The sequence below is a fragment of the Micropterus dolomieu genome, linkage group LG18 (genome assembly GCF_021292245.1).
Source record: "Micropterus dolomieu isolate WLL.071019.BEF.003 ecotype Adirondacks linkage group LG18, ASM2129224v1, whole genome shotgun sequence".
Lineage (NCBI taxonomy): Eukaryota > Metazoa > Chordata > Actinopteri > Centrarchiformes > Centrarchidae > Micropterus > Micropterus dolomieu.
In genome coordinates, this window is record NC_060167.1 from 3,280,310 (window position 1) to 3,301,687 (window position 21,378).

Genomic DNA, 21,378 nt, shown 5'->3' on the forward strand with positions numbered 1-21,378 from the left:
TTGTAGTCAGCCCAAAACTATAGTTTAACACATTTTCTGCAGAAGAACCACGTCGATTTTGGAAAAAGCTTTTTACCTGAGACATATGAGAAGGTCTTCACAGATCCCAGCGTGGAAGTGAAGTGATTTCCTGCTCGTGGCACACATTGAAGTGATTTTGTTGAATCATCTCTCTGCACGGATACGGGTACCTTAATAGAAAGTATGGACTTTTTTGTACATACGATAGGGCCGATACTGTGTAGAAATTAAGCAGACACAGTAGATCACAATAACCCTATAATCTGAAAATGATAATATAATATAATATAAACCAGAGCTCTGTGCTGTGAAAAGGAAGAATGTTAAAGACTTGTGACAGGACACCAAAACTTGAAAACTTTCAGGAAGATGTTGTTAGGTTATCTGAAACCTGTGAAAATTCAACAAATTAACTTCAGAATGATCTTAATTTCTACAATCTATCCTTTTGTTCAACATCTGCGTTTGACTTGTGAATGCTTTCACCTTGACGCAACACGTCATAAATCAAAACCTTTTGCGTAGAAGAGAAAATGTTTCCCCCCATGCAACGCCACAAAAAGACTTGGAGATTTACGGTCTCTTAATGCTCTTGCTTTCATCCTTTTCTTCCACATGAGTACTTACACATGTTGTCCATGGACCAAGAATGTGTGTATTCATCCTCCGCAGAAAGTAGGTCTGAAAATGTATTTTACTGCTACGAAATACTTTCTGTTACAAATATGCAACAAAATATGTATAATTTGGTGAATTACATATTTTTTAACATAATTTTATAAATATAATTTATATTTACTGTCCTTTTATGCAGATTAAATTAAATTTGGTTGACATTTATCGAAGCAGCAAATGAAGCTTTGTCACACAGGTAGGCTGTATTTAGAGCTAACATCAATAATAACCTATAAATTGTTTAAATAATTTTCTAAAGAAAATGTCGAACATCTTCTTGTTCCATTTTGTTGAATATGTGTTGCTTTCTTAGTCATCTATGCTAGTAAATTGAAAATGTGGACTGCAGTTCATTAAGATATGTCAACTTGTGAATTTATAGAGCAAAGGGTAGTTGTAATAATATTCTGTCATAAAGTAACGGCGTGAAAGTCTGTTTACTTCTGAATGAGCAAAAAGGATAGTTGGAGTAGGAGCAATTATGTAAATGGTGTACTCTTTAGTAATTTAGCTTTCATGTTCGGTATGAATTCTGCTGTCTTTGTTAAGTAGACACAATGCTCACTGAGGAACCGGGAAAAAAGCTTTTTCGGTGTTTGGAAAAACATTTGTTGTACCTAGAATGGTTTTGCTACGTGATCATTACAGGCTCAGGGATATATTTTTCATGCCACGTTTCCCTTTCTTGATTTATAAAAGGAGAAAAGTGGCATGAAAAGAAATAAAGACTGTATTTTCTTTAAAAGCTTTCTTTAACTGTTGAAATTATAGTAGCAGAATAGCACTGATATTATCCAGATGTTGACAGTGTCCACTGCCGTTCCCTATTGATGTTTGTGGTGCTGACAGCTCTGTGGTGAAAAAGCTCCGCACACATCCGTCTGTGTCTCATAATGTCAGGTTTCCTGTGGACAGTCTGCCTGCCGCGTAAGCCACACATTACTGCTGTTAAGACGATCGATGTGACCGTGAATACACAGTCAGTAAACCAAGACTAATAATAATAATAATGCTTTACATTTATCATGGACTCTCAAAGCGCTTCACATTGAAGTACTATGTGGGATGATTAGATGGCTAAAGCAAGGTTGGGGATTTTGCCACGACACCGGGGAACCAAACCACAATGAGTCAGGACCTCGGTTTTAATGTCTCATCCCAAGGACGGCATCTCCTACAGCACAGTGTCCCCATCAGGATCATATTATTAGGACCAGAGGGAGGACTGCCCCCTATGGGCCCACAAACACCTCTTCCAGCAGCACCGTTGGTTTTCCCAACGAGGTCTCCCATCCAGGTACTGGCCATGCTGCTGAATGTGGTTATGCTCTGCTCACTCACAGAGACACACAGATCTTGGAGGTGTTGGAGGTTTCACAGCTGTATGGTGAGGTAACATGGTGCCGGTTGGATCAGGGGCCTGAGGGCTGAACCTCTGCCCGAGCCGTGCCCCTGTTCTCTGAGCACTGACACAACCTTCCTCCCCAAGTCTTAGACTAACAAATAAACTACACTATACTGACGGCAGAAAGTTAGTAAAATATAGAATGACTCTAGTTGCATTACGGTTGCAGTTTGTCAGCATATTATTGAATCTGAATCCTTTAAAATCTCTTTAAATTTATCTTTTTTTGTTGAAAGTTTTAAATACCTTCATGCTTAAGATCTCAAACTCAAAAGCTTGACATTCCAAGAGCTAAAACGTAGGTTTTACCAGCTAGATTAGTAATTTCCCGTTCATTTAAATACCTAGTACAGCTGAGGCTGATGGGAATGCCATCAAGAAATATCAAGATATTCAGTCAAAATCCAAAGTACTGGAGAAATAAATGGATGGAGTGATTTATATTTCATCATGAATCTGTTAAATGGCAATCCTGCCAATAGTTGTGGAGACGTTTCATTAAAAATCACAAATGTTAAGAAAAGTGATGGGGATCAGTCATTAGGATTCATCGTCTGGGAACCATTAACGTCTGTTTGCAATTTCACAACAATCCATCTAGTAAATGTTGAGATATTTCAGTGGGTAAGTGAAAAATGTGACCTGTTAGTGGCACTAGAGGGAAAGTCAGTCGGATTCGTGAGAATTTCTGTATAAAATGAATGCGTCCAATAGTTGAGATGTCAGTCTGAATTGGAGTGTTGGACCATCAGACCGACATCGCCATCCCTAGAGTCACGCCGCTAGCATGGCTAAAAAAGGAGAAAGGACGAATCCCAAAAATATCAGAGTTATTCTAACAAATGAACGCCAATCCAAAATGAAACCTCACTAGAACTTAGTTTGGATCCCCGTTGGTTCAGTTTCACTTGTGTTTTAGTCAAGCTGGAAGCTTATTGAGACGGAGAGAAGAAGAGTGGTCAAGTTGGATAGTTTATTAAAGGAGGTAAGAGGAATGAAGGTGATTTAGATTAGGGCTTCTGATGGCTGTACATGAAAGGGAGAGATTTAAGAAACCTGAGAGAGATATTAACTCGACTTAATGTTGAAGGAATGAGATGACAGGAGGGATCGGTGGGGAGGGACGGATGGAAGGAGGTTACTTATTAAATCATGGCGAGGATTAGAGCGTTGGCAGGGAGAGGCTGTAAAGCTGTCACGGAGAGAGAGGGAGAGGGGAGAGGAAGACTCAGAGAGGGATGGAGAGAGGAGGAGCTGACAGAGCAGGTAGTAAGAGATGAGACACAAAGATGAAAGGACTTAATAAAGACGATTAAAGAAGGGAAATATGGAGCGATAGAGGGAATTCATAAAGTTGTAAATAAAAGTAAAGGTAGAAGAAGAATAGCTCGGAGTCCAGGTCTTCCACTCAACCTGCAGTTAAAGTAAGATTTTTCATTTTCCCCTCGAGTGGCCAGCCACATTTTCACCTCGTCCTCCTGTAAACACAATAAAAGTACTTTAATCCCTCGAGCAGGAGCAACAAACGCTCTGTTTTTACTATCCGGAGCTCTCCGGGGAGATGGAGGTCAGAAAAAGCATTTGAAGTATTCAGAGGCTCTGATTTTACAAGGCAGGTCAAAAGTGTATTCAGTGGTTCTGTAACAGGAGCGGTCCACCCTGCCATCAAGCCTCATCTGCTCCCGCAGCTTCAGTCTGGACCTTCCTTTGCAAATGATGCCGACTTTTAACAAGCTGCATCTTCCCAAATTGTGGAAACACATCTGAATTAAATTTGAAAGGTTTGTAGCTTTAGCTTGCTCCCAGTCATTGGGATTTGGGATTTAGTTAATTGGGAGAGACACATTGTGAGTGCCTGTAGTACTTTTCACTAGAGTTGCACCCTTTTTTTTTCTTTCTTTCTTGCAATTTGGTTAGGTTTAGGCGCTTAAAGTACTTGGTTAAGGTTAGGAAAAGATTGTGGTTTGGGTTAAAATAACTACGTAGGTCAGTTAACACGTAAGTTAACTTACGTCACTTGCGTAAATTACGCAATTTACATAACTCGCATAACTAATAAACTAATAACAATATTTAATATTGATCCCTACCATTACCATCACTATGAACTAAGACGCTACGACCCGTGCCATACAAACTGACGCGTCCGTATGTGACGGGTCGGGGAGTGAGAACAGGTTGCATCAGTCGGTTACTGCCTGTGCTGCTGTGCACATGGCCGATTAAGCTGAAAACCGTGCGATTCCGGTCGCCAGCCGAATGATGTGTGCACATTTACATCTTACAGTATTCTTCAAACATTGAGTTTTCCCTTGTGGGATTATAAAGTATTTTCTTCTTCTTCCAGTCAACTTCAACTCAGCGAAACATGAAGGTCAGCAGCACTAATTAACGAGGATAAAATAAAAACTGTGTAATCTTCTGCCACAAAACCTTTTCTTTTCTTTTGAAGCTTGAAATGTTTTGAGTCCGGTGTTTCCATATTTAGTGAGTCCGTTTTTAGACTTTTTATTCATTCATTCATTTAAACAAACTTTTTTCTCTCTGCTAACATAGGAAGCTCCACACAAAGAGTTGACATTTTGCAGCAAAAACAGTCTATTTCAGGAGTGTTGCGTTGGAGGATGTAGGAGAGTCAGTATCTCTATCTGAGCCTCTTGTATGACTGTTTCATGTCTTTCTGTTCTCTCTTTGTCTGAACCTAATGTCACCTTTCCATCGTCCCGTCTTTCTCTTCATCTCTCTCGTACTGTATCTCTCCATCTACGTTTGTCTACACATGGGAAAAATAAAACTCACGTCCATTCCTCACTACATTTAAATGTGTATAATAGTGGCTGAAAACCTGGATGTTGATGACACAGCTTGTTTTGTTTACTCATTGTTTAGCACCGACCGACATGGTGCAACAGGAAGAGAAAACAAAGATGGGTCGAGCTGATAGCCGTGGGAACCGTTTTCCTCAACAATATCATCCACCTCTACTCCTCTGTGAGCACGTGTGTAAAACTGCGTCAAGTTGTCTTCAGCTTGAGCATCAGATGATTCTTTGATTTCTACCATTAGATACTTAATGACAGTCATTCTTTTTATTATTATTATTATTATTATTATTATGTTGTGTTGGTACTAATGGGAAACTTTAGAGGCTTCCAGGCAAACAGTGAACAAACATGAGTGCTGAAAAAGGAAAGAGGCGAAAGAAAGAAAGTTCAGCGTGTTAAAGGTGAGACAAAGTTGACACATTGGTTATGTGACTCTATCTACATTTTGCAGAGGCTACTGTTTCCTGAACCTATATTGAAAATAAACACTTGTAGGCTTGAAGGGTTTGACTCACTGAGAGACAGCGGTGGGAATCAGTTGGGATTCACACTAGTTGCAATAGATTCCTGCGGTGACCCACAGTAATGGCAAACAAATTTGTACTGTTACAAAAGGCGACTCCCTCGAAGCCACAGACTGGACTCACCCAGACACAACATCCTGCTACGAGGCTAAAAGTAGAAGCCATTCTGACTGATACGCTTCTTCTGACCCTTTTCTCTCGATGCGGGGAGTTGAGTTTTTATTTCATGGGTAAAAAAAATGTGGATGACGTAGCTTCAAATTGTCACCCACTCCAAAATAACAAAACAAACTAATGCAGTCATCTCAATGTGGCGTCACTCAACATCCTACATGCCTGCTCACGGCAGTATTTAAAATGTGAATTGATTCCATTGGAAGCTCTTCATGGGAAAATAAAGCTGCATGTTTTAAACTTTGGGTGAACTTTGACCCACAAATTTGCATGTTGACAGCGCGCTCACCTTTTGAGCAACGGAGAACCAGAGAGTCCAAAATGGAAGAAGCTATCTGAGTTTATTAGCTGTGTCGCAGCGTCAAGTATATAATAATAATAATAATAATAACAATAATCTTTATTTGTAGAGCACTTTTCAAAAACAAATTACAAAATGCTTTAACAAGTGTAAAGACAATAATACCTAAAAGACAATAATACAAAAACAATACAAGAAAGGGACTTAAGAAGGGACTTAAAAGAGTTCACTGACCCAGCTGACCTGATTTAAAATATATGTATATAAACTGCTCTGCAACAGTGCAACGGTCAGCAGACAGCTATAAGACAGGAGTAGATGTTACACATTCATCTGTGGGAACCAAGCTACCAGACCCACATATTGGTGGAATAATTTCTCTGTGCCACTTACAGACCATAAATGTTGTTCTCCGGGCATCTTACAGGTATTTCACATCAGTGGCTAATAACAAGCCGTAGTGTGTAATCAGTGCTGACCTTCCAGTCTCTTCCTACTCACACGCTCATCTAGCAAACTCAAAGACTTATCATTACAATTCAAACGTTTACTTACGCTACTACAGCAGCGCAAGCCACTTCTCCACTGTCCATTAGTTTATAGTAGCATAGTACAAACATTTACTGGTTTCAGTTTCACAAAAAATAACTTTTTCACATTTTGTTTGAGAGCAACCTGAATGTCGTTGGTTTTGGACTTTAGGATTTTTTTTGACCAATTTATTAAGACCAATTGATCTTTAGTGAAGAGGCAGAATATTAGATTTTTAAAAGCGACATTGTTCCTTGATGAATTGGTTCCCAGATTCAGGCTGTGTCTTGATTAAAGACTCTAAATTTGTCAAGATTTTTCACATGAACTGAGTTCTAGATGTGGTGCAACATTAACGCTGAACACATCAGTAAATGCTTCACAACAGTCCGGCTGTAGCGATCAGTGAGTAGACTAACCACCGTCCTCTACGACCTTCAGTTGACCTGAATCTGAACCAAGAACTACGTTTACACACGTCAACTGAGTGTCTATTTTTAGTCTTCAAACGTTGACTTCATCCGGTTTCCTTTACCACATTGTGTCGGTGTGAGCGAGAGAGAGTGTGTATGTATATGTGTAAGGATGCTGTGTATCTGATGCTCTGTTTGTCTATCTGTGTGTGTGTGTTAACATGTTTTTGTTACTGATGTGTATTCAGCCGTGTGTCTAAATCAAACTGACAGACAGACAGGGGAAACAGACGATGAGTTTCCTTCAGGGATTTATTTAAAAACTGTCGTCAACACCCAAGTTTTCTCGGGACGGAGCAAACACACACACGCCTGCAAGCTCACCGATCTACACAAACATGTTTTTACCGTCTCCTTGACTTTGTCTGATTCCCAGTTTTCACTCTGTGACACACACACATACACACCTTTTGTATGTCAGATGAGCAGGGAGGAAGAGACAGTTTGTTCCTCGTCTGTCTCCGTGTTGACAGGTCTGAAGAGGTAATTTCCTCGATTCAAGTGTTGACAACGAAAATGAACAATGGTGATGTTAAACATATTACGTTACAGTGCAGTAAGACTGTCTACAGTTATATTTCACATGCAAAAATATATATTTAGAGTTATTATTATTTACTCAGGCATGGGCGTGAAAACTCTTTTCTTTCTGTCTCCTGCATTTCGTCATTTAATCCTGATGTAACAAGTTTACTGTTGTTTTGATTACAGTGCATACTGTTTATCAGTACACATACCTGCTAGACATAGCCTATTTTTTATTTAGTTTTTCTTTTTCATTCACCCCCCCTCCTCTTTTTCTTTCTCTCTCTGTGTTTGACATAGTCGGTAAACACATCCTTTAATTTTCTCTTCCTTCAGATTTACAAAACAAACTGTATTATATACACAACTTGATCTTCTCTAAGAGGATATGTCATAGAGAAAAGTATGTTTAAACCCCCGAATAAGACACATGGATGTGTGCGTATAAACTATGTAAGTTGTGTCTGGCAGTTTTGTTTAGGAAAATAATCTAGAGTATTACTGAGGATAATCTGTCAGCAACATGAATTAGAAGGTTTTAATTTGAAAGGGTTTTATCCCAAGGCTTTCTTTTGATTGATATAAGGTTTTAAAGGCTGCAATTAAGTTATGAGTCATCTGCAGTTGTTTTGGAGAGTGTTTGTAACATTAAAGCTGTGAAATTAGAGTAATACTTTTCTCACAGAGACAACAGAACATTTAAAGCTTTTTAAAGTTTGTTTTGTTTTGTGTGGAAGAACAGAGCAGCATCAGAGAAGGAAAATGTCTTCTTATTGTTCAGTTAGTGAGTTCTCTTCCTACTGTACTGAGGTGTTCTGCATTGAGATTTCTTCCACATTTTGGTAGCCACAGTGTCAGAGTCCTGCTGCAGAGTCATGCGGAGGTTAGATTAAAAAGTGAAGCAGCAGCCAAGTTAAATCCCTTTGACTGTCTTTCTTCTCTCAGCAGCCGCCTTTGCAACCTGTTGAGCTTTTTAAAATCCGCTGACAGGATGCTAGCCAGCCAGCCGCCAAGACAGATTAAGATAAATTATGATATGATAGCATGGTCAGTTTCTCCTGGAACTCTGTTTACAAGCTCAGCAAATTACCCTCCGCATTGCCATGCCACCTGGAATAATTTCACGGTTCGGCTATAGTTACAGTACAATGGAGCGAATTAGTGTTGCCTTTCAGAGACTTTTCAACATTTGGATTTCTGAAAGGGTCTACTGGACACAGGGCCAAACAAACCACAACGAGACACAAAAGACCACAAAGAGTCATAAAACAACCACAAAGAGGCACAAAACAACCACAAAGACACAAAACGACCACAAAGAGACAAAATGACCACAAAGAGGCACAAAATGACCACAAAGAGGCACAAAACAACCACAAAGACACAAAACGACCACAAAGAGACAAAATGACCACAAAGAGGCACAAAATGACCACAAAGAGGCACAAAATGACCACAAAGAGACAAAATAAGCACAAAGAGACAAAATAAGCACAAAGAGACACAGAACAACCAGAAAGAGACAAAATTACCACAAAACGACCACAAACAGACACAAAACAACCACAAAGCGACACAGAACAACCACAAAGAGACACAAAACAACCACAAAGAGACACATAACAACTACAAAGAGACAAAATGACCACAAAGCGACACAGAACAACCACAAAGCGACACAGAACAACCACAAAGAGACACAGAACAACCACAAAGCGACACAGAACAACCACAAAGAGACACAGAACAACCACAAAGAGACACAGAACAACCACAAAGAGACACAGAACAACCACAAAGAGACAAAATTACCACAAAACGACCTCAAACAGACACAGAACAACCACAAAGAGACACAGAACAACCACAAAGAGACACAGAACAACTACAAAGAGGTAAAAATGGCCACATAGAGAATAGAACAACCACAAAGAGACACAAAACTACTACAAAGAGGCAGAAAATAACCACAGAGACAAAACAACCACAATGTAAAAGCACCGCCCTATGTAGGTGGGTCCTTTTACATGTTTGTGACCAGGAGCCCGTCTTCTCATAGTGAGTCCATAGTTGTACTGTGTCATCTTTCTGCTTTAGAGTACAAAGGGGTCAGCATTAAAGCTAACTGTTTTTCCTCTCTCAGCAGGTACTTTCTCCTTGCTTTTCTCAAACTAAACTCCTAAAATTGGCCAGTCTCCACAATAGTAAACAGGACATAATGATAAATTGATGTGTTTCCCTTGTGAGCTACATTCCCACCCAGTTCTAGCTGCACATATAGTTCCTGTCAACTAGAGATTTATTCAGGTGTCCGCTAGCTTGCTAAGGACGCATCCAAAGTGCAGAGGGAATGTGGGAATAGGTCAAAAAAGCACAACTATGTTCTTTGGTTTGTTTGTTTTGCAAATGTGCACTGATTCAATTAGACTTGATATTGGGGTTGTTTAGCTGTGTCTCCTAAAACCTGTTGGTCCCCGCTTGATTTTGAATTTAATTATCTGTGTGTATCAGATTCATCCCCATGTTTTGGAAAAGAGATGCTTTAATTTGTTTGATTTAGGTCTATCATCAAATTTAATTTGGTAAATAAATAAATATATCTATATCAAATATAATTTTGATTTAATACATGTGAATCAAATTATAGTCTCTCTGCAAACAGAAAGCTAATGCCCAGGTACCGCACGCTCTCTTCAAATCACCAGGTCTGCAAAGAGTCTGTCACATAATTAATGATCTAACTCTTTTTCTGTCTGTCTCATTTACTCTCTCACTCTGTCTGTTCCTATGTTTTTGAGTGCATGTGCTCGCATTTAGGAATGTCTTATAAATGGGACCTCTGGAAATTGTGCTAGTGTGGCATGCCAGAAAAACTCCAGTCAGTGTTTGCTCGGATTAAGAGACTGGTCAGCCACTTAGGTTGGAGTCTGTCTCTTCTAATATGAATGTAAACATCTTAAAATCCAATCATTCCTATATGTTATTTTCTACTGTTGACTTAATTTACTGGAATTTATCACCATCTGTCAACAATACATAGGTCATACAGCTCTCCTTCTATGGACCTTTCTCATGTTTAGCTACTAAAGTGGATCTAGAGATACTGTAGCTGCCATCAGGGTGAATTATCCAAGTGTTGGTTCTTTGAAAAAGTATTCTTTGTCATAAAAGATTCATAGTCCGTATTTATAACAGTTGAGCCTGGGTACAGCTTTGAGCTAAATGCTAACACGTCAGCGTGCTCACAATGACGACGCTGACATGTTGATGTTTTAGCAGGTACATTGTTAACATATTTATCATCTTAGTTTAGAGTGTTAGCATGCTAACATTTGATAATTACAATTACACAAAATACAGCTGAGGCTGATGGGAATGTCATTAGTTGGTGTTGAACACATAAACATGTTGACCTGCTGATGGCGCTAAGTGAAAAGTCAGAGGATTGCAGTTCATCCTGAAGGGGACATGATCAAATTTCATTGCAATCCATCACTCGGATCCGAAAATGTTGACGTACATACATAATCTAGGAAACATGAATGTCTGCACAAAACGTCACGGCAAGACATCCAATCCACAGTCTGGACCAAAGTGTAGGACCAACCCACCGACAGACTGACATTTCTATCCATAGAGCCATGCTGCTAAAAAGAAGCGTTAAAGCACATTTTCTATAGCACTTAATCATTCTCTCTTCATCCCCAACTCCCTCTTTCTCATTTTTCCTCCAGTCGCCCAGAGTGTGATGTGACTAGTTGGTTTGACCTTCTTCCATCTATCTCTCCACGTCAGTGAAGATCAGTCGGAGATGACAGCCATTTTGACAGCAAGAGGAGCCAGAGGGCTGAAGTCTCTCCAGATCCTGATGTTTTGCCTCCTCCCACTGCTGTGGTTGCAGCCTGCAGACTCCAACCCTCCTCCAGATGCCAAAGCCAGGAGCCAAACCGGACCCCGGCTGCAGGTCTCCCACTCAGGTAAGAAAAGCATCAAGGGACGAACATACTGCTCTAAACAAGTAAAACATAACACGGCATCAGGGACACAACAAATCTTCCTGCAGCCGAGCAGAACGGCACATTTCTGCTGTCAATCTTTCTTTTGCTGTGTGAATACGTATGAGAGGATTTTGAGGTTACTGTTTAAGTTTCTTTGATGCAACGATGTGGAAATTATGTAAGACTTTAATGGTGAAGAGAGAACTGAGCTTCAAACAAACAAAGGTTATGTATACATTCAGAGTTTCTAACCGCCGTGTGAATCCTTGAGTTCTGACAATGTGTTGAATGTGTTTGCGTCCTCATAAAACCATAACCATAACCAGCCATACCATTTGTTTAGAAATGTTTAAATCATGCATTTTTTTACATCCATGTTTACTAGCTTGCAGTCTTCCTCTTCACTGCCTTTGTTGGCACGTTGCCATGTTTGTCAGCGTCTTATCGCCAGCAGCTATTAGTCATTGTAAGAGCGTGACAACAACATTAGGAATGTGTTTTGTGTTGCAGCGCGAGTGCTTTTGTGTTTTTGTGCAAAACAATAGAAAAACAACAGGAACCCAGTGATAAAAAACATTGCTCTGTAGTGCTACTAGTAGTACCTTTTAATTTAAGAGCAGGGATTGTCCACCACACTGCACTTTCACATTAAGATGGGATAGGTAGTTTTGTAGACTTAACAAATTCATAAATAAATAGTCAAGGTTTAACTCGCTCAAATTAGCTGATAGACAGTGGGATATTATTTACTAAACTGTGATTGAGCACTAGATTAATCACACAACAACCCTTTGAACTCTGCAATATACAAAAGGTCCACCAGCACCACCTCTGGTATTTTTGCCTATTGTGATGTAATTTCTTGGAGTATCTTCAAATGCTGCACTTCCATAAAATCTGTACAACCTCAGCTAAAAGGTTATGTAAGTCAATAAACCATAATAATTAGTGATGAAATTGTGTGATAAATTAAGAAAAATACAAAAATATGGCATAAAATTCTACAAAATAAACACAAAAGATCCATCGTCAACCACTTATCCTGCATACAGGGTCACAGGGGGCTGGAGCCAGCTGACATCGGGTGAAACGCGGGGTACTCCCTGGACAGGCCAGTCCATCGCAGGGCCACATATAGACAACCACTCACACTCACACCTATGGACAATTTAGGGTCATGGTCATGGAACCGGGGTTTGAACCCGCAACCTTCTTGCTGTGAGGCGACAGTGCTAACCACCACACCACGGGAGGTCCGTTTTCGAGCATTATATTCAGCTTTCAACAAACAGCAGAATGATTTGGTACAGTTTTTGATTTTATGAACACAGACAAAACTTGCTAGAAAAACAGAAACCAGCTCTGACTCTGCTCAATATGAATTCCCAGTGCTTCAGTGTCTAAAAGTGCATTCTTTGGGGTTAAAACTCCATTTCCACTCCACTAAACAGACAAATGGCTGACTGAGTTACATTTTTCTGTCTACAGTTAATGTATTTTTATTGCCTGTAACTTCACCCACTCAAACACTTTATGCCAAATTTACATGTTTTCCGGCCCATTTGAACAGCAACATTAATCACGAATGTCGTTTGTCATAGCTTTCCTCTGAGCTTTTGTGTAAACACATAAATATTCAGAATGAATGGGGTTTTTTTTTAAGATCAATTTTGGTTAATGAAATGGGGAGGATTTTTTTGCTTTGCTTTAATTTGTGGCTGATTTTTAAAGTAGGGAGCGAGAGACAGCAGCAGAAACTCAAAGACCGCAGCACATGAGTGAACCGGTCGGCCTGTCTGCCATGTGTTTTTTCCTTTGATTATCTTCACATGAAAACATGTGTCTGTCATATTTTTACTTCTTTCCCATACTTTTTGGTTTAAGGCCTATCAGTTAACATCCCAGCTCATAACACTGCAACAAAAGCTAGATGAAGTTAGTGATGAAAGTGCAGTGTTATTAAGGTTATTTCCTTGCTGTCATGATGTCTGATTTTAGGAAAGTCACTTAAAGGTTTGTAGCAGTAAAGTCATTTCTCAGCGGACGTATTGATGTCGGAGCTGGAGAGAACTTTATAACAGTATCATAAACATCAATGAAGTAATGTCTCCTTGACACAGTGTTCAAAGCAGTCTGGAGAATGTTCTGACGTCTCACTTAATCTCAACAGCAGATGCTTTTTTTCTACAATGAAAGACTGGTGACAAACCAGGATAAAATAATAAAAATATATTTCATAGACAGAAATCACTGGCAAGACTTACTTTCATCATATACTGTGCTGTCACATACTGAGCAATGTAAATATTTAGGATTATTTTGTATGATCATCTGGCATTTAAGGAGGTAAGCAAAGGATCTTATTTAAAAAATTTTTTGTCCAGATTCAGATTATGCATCTGGCATTTGTAGCGTCCATGAAGATGAACAGATGAGTGTTTAAAGGATTCTGATATGACATTTTTTGTCAATCTATTCCAAAATTGTTACATAACCAACATAAAAATATCGATAGATCAGCCAATTAATCAGGCCGTATAGATATCCGATAAAAAAAAAACAACTTGCCTTGTCAGTTTTGGTAAGGTGGTGAAAGAGTTAGTTTGGACCGTTGTCTTCGTGTGTGTTCGATCCCCACACATTTTCTCTCCCTTGTTAAAGAAATTGATTAGCTGTTTCAATGCTTCTCATTCAGGGGAATCCAGCTTTTTCAGAGATGTTCAAGCAAGCCATAGACTGTTTTCAATGCCTTTCAGAACTTTTCAAAGTAAAAGCTCTCCGGAGGATAGCGCTGTTGCCTCACAACAAGAAGGTCGTGGGTTCAAACCCCGGTTGCCCCGGCCTCTCTGTGTGGAGTTTGCATGTTCTCCCTGTGTCTGCGTGGTTCTCTCCGGGTGCTCCGGCTTCCTCCCACCGTCCAAAGACGTGGCCTAGGTTGATCGGTGACTCTAAATTGTCCTCAGGTGTGAATGTGAGTGTGACTGGTTGTTTGTCTATGTGTGGCCCTGCGACTTGTCCAGCGTGTACCCCGCCTTTCGCCCAATGTCAGCTGGGATTGGCTCAGAAGAATCAGAATCAGAAGGAGCTTTATTGCCAAGTAGTGTTTTACACATACGAGGAATTTGCTGTGGTGATAAGGTGCTACACGTAGACAAACATACAGGCGACAAATAAATATAGAAATATATAAATATGGAATGGGAGAACAATGTTGCAGATATATACATGTGCATTATTCTGGGTCTGTGCCGTGCAGAAGTAACGCAACGGAAGAGAATATTGTGTACATAGAAATATATAAACTGACAACATAAAAATATACAACAACACAGATCAACAATCAACAACAAATATGTGCGACGTGCCAGGTCTGTCCCCAACAGTCCGATGTGCAGAGACATTTGTATCATTTGCAAGGGGGAGTGTCAGTGAGGCCTTGTTAATGAGACTAGCTGCAGACGGGTAGAATCTGTTTTTGTGGCGAGAGGTTTTGGTCCTGTATAATGACAAATTAATAAACTAGTACCTTGTAATTACCTATAAGTGGCAGTGTCTCATATACTTATACTAATAAAATGTGAATGTCCGCATGTTGTCATTGTTTGTAACTGCAGCCTTGTGTGGCACTGATGCCCAAGACAATTTCCCTCAGGGAACAATAAAGTTGATCTTGATCTTCAAGCTTATGCCAGTCTCCCCAGCTGTGCTTCAATAAACAATATTCTGTAGGAAATCCTGAGTTTCCTAAGATCTTCTTCACCCTACAAGATTTTACCCGAGCAGCAAAAGCATTAAATGGGCGAGAGGTTTTGGTCCTGATGGACCGCAGCCTCCTGCCAGAGGGGAGAGTCTGAAACAGTTTGTGTCCGGGGTGGGAGGGGTCAGCTGCAATCTTTCCTGCCCGCCTCAGAGTCCTCGAGGCGTACAGGTCCTGAAGAGAAGGAAGATTGCAGCCAATCACTTTCTCTGCAGAGCGAATGATACGCTGCAGCCTGCTCTTGTCCCTGGCAGTGGCAGCAGCGTACCAGATGGTGATGGAGGAGGTGAGGATGGACTCAATGATGGCGGCCGCCTATTGCCGACCACTGCTGATTTTTCTAATTTGTTCATTAATAAAACTTCCATATAAAACAACATAGTAGCTTACTGGCGTATATTAGATTGTATTGTCAGTTTTATATATATGCCATAAGCTGTCCTGCTCTCTAAATGTTGGCATCAGACATTGAAAAATCTGTGTCGGTCGTAGACATTTAATTGACGGTTTTCCGTTCATGTATCACAATATTTTGACTAATTTTAAGGTACAGAGGCCCCATCTACACTACTTAGTTTTTAATTTAAAAACTAATCCGATCTTTGTCCACAGCAGCGTTTTAGCTGCGTATCAGAGTTGATCTCCATCTATACTAAAACGACCGTTCAGATACACTGGGCATGTTGGTGTTAACATGAAGCAAATGGTATATTCAGTAGTTACAGAAGATTTGGCGAAAGAATAAAGTAATGCAGACGAAGAACCGTACCAGATTTTTTTTTTGCATGGACCAACAACGAGCTGGGACTGTTACTGAATGTAACACGGGAGGTAAACGCGACTGTGGTGGTTGAAAACCGACTGGGAGTCGTCACAAAGTAAATACGACGACATACAATACAAGTGTTATTTGCATGGTACAAAGTATTTTAATAAAATACCAAATCAAAAACTCTCTCAGTAGCATCGTGTTTCTGCTTTGCATGACTTATGAGACCCAATCAGAGAGCCAAACGTGAGCGTCTGCGTCATCGCTTCTAAAGTCCTCCGTTTTTGCCAGAGTTTTAAAATGAAAAACGGGGTGGACAGCATTTTCAAACTTCTCAGTTTTAGGTGTTTCTTTTTTCGGACGAGAGGTGCAAACGTAGTAAAAGGTCTGTGTTTTAAAACGAAAACGTAGTAGTGTGGATAGGGCCTGAAACTACTTGGTTAAGATTAGGATCATGATTAGAATAAACCAATGTTGACTGTTCAGGAAAACATAAACCCTTTGAACCAACGACCACTGTCATCAACTGACCCTTAACTTTCCCTTTTTTAGGATGCTTGTCTTGTTGTATTCTATTATAGTCATAAAATTGTGGAACCTATAGGGCTCCGTTTACCCAGTAAGTACGTGAACACCCTTGAGGCTAAACGTTTATCTCACAGTTAGTGTTTTATGTGAAATAGAGATTTCAGAGCCAAAACAGTGGAAAGACTGTTCTGCATCTAATTGTCCTGTATTACATTATTTCTAATGCGTTCTGACTGGCAAGACAAAAAGCACTCATAGTGTGAAAGTGCAACAATGAAAAAGTGGACCATTGTTGTCTCAGCTAATATATATTAGAGGTATTTTGCTTCATAAAATTGTTGTTCTCGAGGGGCTCTTCATCTCACACTCAAATCACCAGTGAAGCCATCTTCCCACTTCCAGTCTCTTTAACAAACTTCTTTCTTTCCGAATGCTGGCTTCCCGCTTGGCAACCAACAGCACCAGTAAAGCCAACAACTGTTTCCTATCCAGCAGCAATTAGTTCAGGGAGGCTGGTTTCATTGTGGGTTAGTGGTTAGTGAGATGTTTGTCCAGTGAGCCGTCCGCTGGATGAAAAAGTGGATGCATGAATGGAATAACTGAAGCAGTGACTGTGTTGTTCTTTACAATTAAGGTTTTGTGTCCAAGTGAGAGGGGAGGGTTTTGGAATGATTGCTCATGACGTGACAGGGCAGTCAAACTCTGCATGAATGTTACTGATACAATGGGTGAAAAAAGGAACCTTTGTTAAAGGTCCTGAAAGTCAACACGTCATTTGGATTGAAAGAGAATGAATATAATATTGAAAAATCATAGGAAGCTGTAGGTTTTAGATTTAGATTAAGTCATTTTTGGTATAAATTTAACTTTAAGTTATGTCAGAATTCCTCTGAAACATTTTAATGCATCCCTAGCATGGAAGTACATTCTTGACATCAGTATGTGTGATAAAATAATCTCGATGTCCGTCTGCACATTTGGTCAGCTGATCTGTGAACGTTACCGGCTCAGGTGTTAAGATTAATGATGTCACACATTTAGATCAGATGATGACATTTTAGCCAGCTCCATTAGCTGACGAAGAGTGTGAGATGCAGCTGAGCGCACTGAAACAGCTACGTTCAAGTAAGTCACGTGACCTAAATCACATGACATTAAACACGTGTGAAACGGTCACAGTTTGGTTAGTTTTAGGAAAACGTCATGGTTTGGGTTAAAGCAAGTAAATTACGTAAGTCATGTGACCTAAATCACATGACATTAAACACGTGTGAAACGGTCACAGTTTGGTTAGTTTTAGGAAAACGTCATGGTTTGGGTTAAAGCAAGTAAATTACGTAAGTCATGTGACCTAAATCACATGACATTAAACACGTGTGAAACGGTCACAGTTTGGTTAGTTTTAGGAAAACGTCTTGGTTTGGGTTAAAGCAAGTAAATTACGTAAGTCATGTGACAGAAGTCAATAAAATAATTTAGTGAAAGTCCTCCTTAGGTGGACTTTCTCACTATTTATAATATGTTTTATTTATAATATGTTTTATTTATAATACGAACATTTAGGAGTTAAAGAACCACATATTTCCCTCAGGAGCTGGGGGAGAAAACTAACATTCATCAGGTGACCACAAACTCCTAACCAATGATGAAATTTCATGTAAAGTGATGTGTTTGTGAAAAGTGTGTTTATTTGATGAAACTAGAAGAAGTTTTCTTTCCTTACACCCTTAAACACATTGATTTATTATTATTATTATTATTATTATAAGAGCAGGTGACCTCCTTTTTCCCCCTATTCTCCTGAAATAGTATCTTATACTGGAGCGAATCTAATCTTGTCATACCACTGACATGCGATTGATTACATGGTGAGAGAAGCGTATGCGTGTGTGTTTTGGTGTGTTTGGTAACAGTAGCAGCAGCAACGTGGTTTTCATGGCTGTAAAGTAAAGCAGTGAACTCCAGTTTATGAACTAAGACACGGTTCTCTTGCTGCGTTTGTAGCTGCAGGATCAACAGTAGAGAGACTATTAAGATTTTATAAGGCGGATACTCAGACAGGAGCTTCAGGGGCAATGAACACACACACACACGGTAACACACATCCTGTTTCATATACAAACTCATGCAGTTTTCCTGTTAAATATCATGTCACTGTTTCTGTGTATGTCATCTCTCACAGTCTCTGTCCCTTTACCTCTCTCTCTCTCTTTCTGTCTCATAAACCCGCACATACCTACATAGAGTTAAACACACACACACACACATGGAGAGAGTGTGTGCGTCAATGTCTGACCTGAGCAGGAATCCAGAGAGACCAGCCCTCATCCTGCAGGGAGACACGCTCTGTTAGCCTTTAACCTGAGCAGGAGTGTGTTTCTGTGTATGTGTGTGTGTGGGAGTGTGTGTGTGCACACGTCATTGGCCAAAAGGAAACAGACTAAAACAGAAAGACAAGAGATGGGACATATATAATGTGTCTGAAAGCAAGAGTTTTACCTGCAACTTGTTTTTCATTGTTTAACTCCAGTCTGCTCTTTATTATTTTCTGGCTTCTGATAAACACACACAGCCAAACATCCATCCAACTCTGCCTTGGTCTCTCTCTCACACACACACACACACACACACACACACACACACTCTCTCTCACATTGAGGCAAGCAGACACAAGTTTTCACATTTACAGAAATGTATTCAGGCAAACACAACACATCCACTCTTTTTCTGCCTGTCAACCCCACGCGTAGAAATCATAAATATGAATCACACCGTTAAACACATGCAGGTGCTCTCAATGTCCAAGTGGGTGAGTGTGTGTGTGTGTGTGTGTGTGCAGATATAATGTAGATTTGAGGCCTAAAAAAACACTATAAGAATTTAAATTAATTTCACAACATTCTTCAGGTTCTGGTTTCTAACCATCAAGTCATATAACTACAAAGCTCAAACTACACGTTGGTTCTGACGGATTCTTTGCCCTGAGTGAAATTTAGTCGAGTTGTAAAGTAACCAAATCAAACAAGGCAAATGTCATGAAAGTCTTCACGAGTCCCAAAAGGACACGGACGTGTGCTACCCTGAACCGAACCGGACCTGTTTATTATTTGAAAGCCGGGACCCGGACCCAGTCAGCACCGATTTCACAGCTGATTGCCATTCACCCACAATTTATTGTAAATTTACAAGTTGTCAAAACAAAACTTTGTGTACCGTTAGTAGCCTTCTCCCCTGTGCCGGGCCGTATATAATATTATACTCCTTGTCAAGAGCGTTGGTAAAATACATCCAGGTCTCGCTGATTGAAACAGCCCGGCTAACCCACTCGTTATTTCATCTTAAAAGTCACTTGCTGTCACGGTGACGGATGACAACCGCGACCCGCTTAGAATCAGCTCAGGAGTTTCACTGCATCGATCATAATAAAGATAAATTCAACAGTTTGCCCTTTTGAACTATAGAACAATTGCTGGTTCGCAGCTGCTAATTTGCTATCATCTGTGTTCTCTGAGACAAGTCTGACCTCTGCTCTCTGACCCTTCACCTCCTAAGCCCGTGCAGGTCATTTGGTCATGCTGAACGCTGTCTGATCACAGCCGGGTCTTCTTGGATCCACACGGGTATTAAACAAAATGTTTAACAGACCCGGGACCAGCAGTAATAGAACAGGACCTGACCCGGACTGGATAAATTACATAAAACATATCCACCATCCTAGGGTTTGGGTGGACTCGTGAAGACCTCTACATGAAAGATGTAGTTTATACTTCTTTTTTTTTTATTAAATTTGGGATAAGCTATATATTTCAGAAGCATTTAAAAAAAAATAATTGTTGAAAATCTCTTTATATCTCAACAGCAATCAATAAATCAAATGCTCTGACACAAAAATTTAAAAAACAAGCAAACGGTATCTGTGGCTGTCACAAGACTGTAATAACGACTTTTGGCTGGCCTAGCTGCTAGCTGCTACCTGCTAGCTGCTAGCTGCTAACTGCTAGCTGCTACCTGCTAGCTGCTACCTGCTAGCTGCTACCTGCTAACTGCTAGCTGCTACCTGCTAGCTGCTAACTGCTAGCTGCTACCTGCGTGCACTCTGCCCGTGCACTCACTGTACACGAACATGTGTTTTGGAGTAGAGGCTTTGGAAGAAGGCCTAGAAGGAGGGAGTGAGATTTTTTCAGTTGGACACTTTTAATATCTAGCTGTCTGTTTCTCCACCGTTCCCTACCCTGAGCTTTAATTGCACTTCCACATGCATATCTGTTTTTTCACAAACAGCTGACTTTAACGCCGCTGGGACGGGATAGTAGAGGTTGGAGGATTTAAAAATGAGACTTCTTCATATGTCTTTTCTGTACATTTGCTCATTTAAAGTCCCGTCCAGTTAGATAACCCTTAAAGCTGTGGAGTTTTCATAGAAACAAAGTTGTGTTTACATGTACTGATATTCACCTTGACGTCTAACAAATGTGTTAAATGCATTTGCTTCCTCTTTAAACATTTACAAAGCTTATATTTCTTTTTTTGCTCTGATTTATATGTTCCGGCTCTTTTGCAGTTCGCACTGCTGCACAGATATGAACCAGGTGCACACGGAGACGCCCCCCAAAACAATCGTTAGGTTTGATCACTAAAATTTTGGCCTCCCTGAGCATATTGTCCTGGACTTTTCAAAAACCTTCCAGTAGTTGTGAAATCGTGCGTGCTTTGTGTCAAAACTCCACCCGTCTGACACTCAAACCAACGCCAAGAGTTGAGAATGAGATTTTTCTCATGCACAGTAACTTCAGGATATTCCTGGAATATGATATTTCCGAAAGTCAAATGTAGATGTATACGTGTGTGAGTTTGGTGTTTGGTAACTCGTTT

At 40.1% G+C, this 21,378-nt stretch overlaps 1 protein-coding gene across 1 annotated transcript in view; it reads left to right on the plus strand.

Moving 5' to 3' along the window:
* The window catches only part of si:dkey-49n23.1 (semaphorin-3D), a 113,368-nt gene that overhangs the window by 35,003 nt on the left and 56,987 nt on the right, over positions 1–21,378 (plus strand). The window contains exon 2 of the mRNA XM_046028447.1: positions 11,189–11,431. Within this exon, the coding sequence (XP_045884403.1) occupies positions 11,266–11,431 (166 nt within the window). The 5' untranslated portion in view covers positions 11,189–11,265. The remainder of the gene's footprint in view (positions 1–11,188; positions 11,432–21,378) is intronic.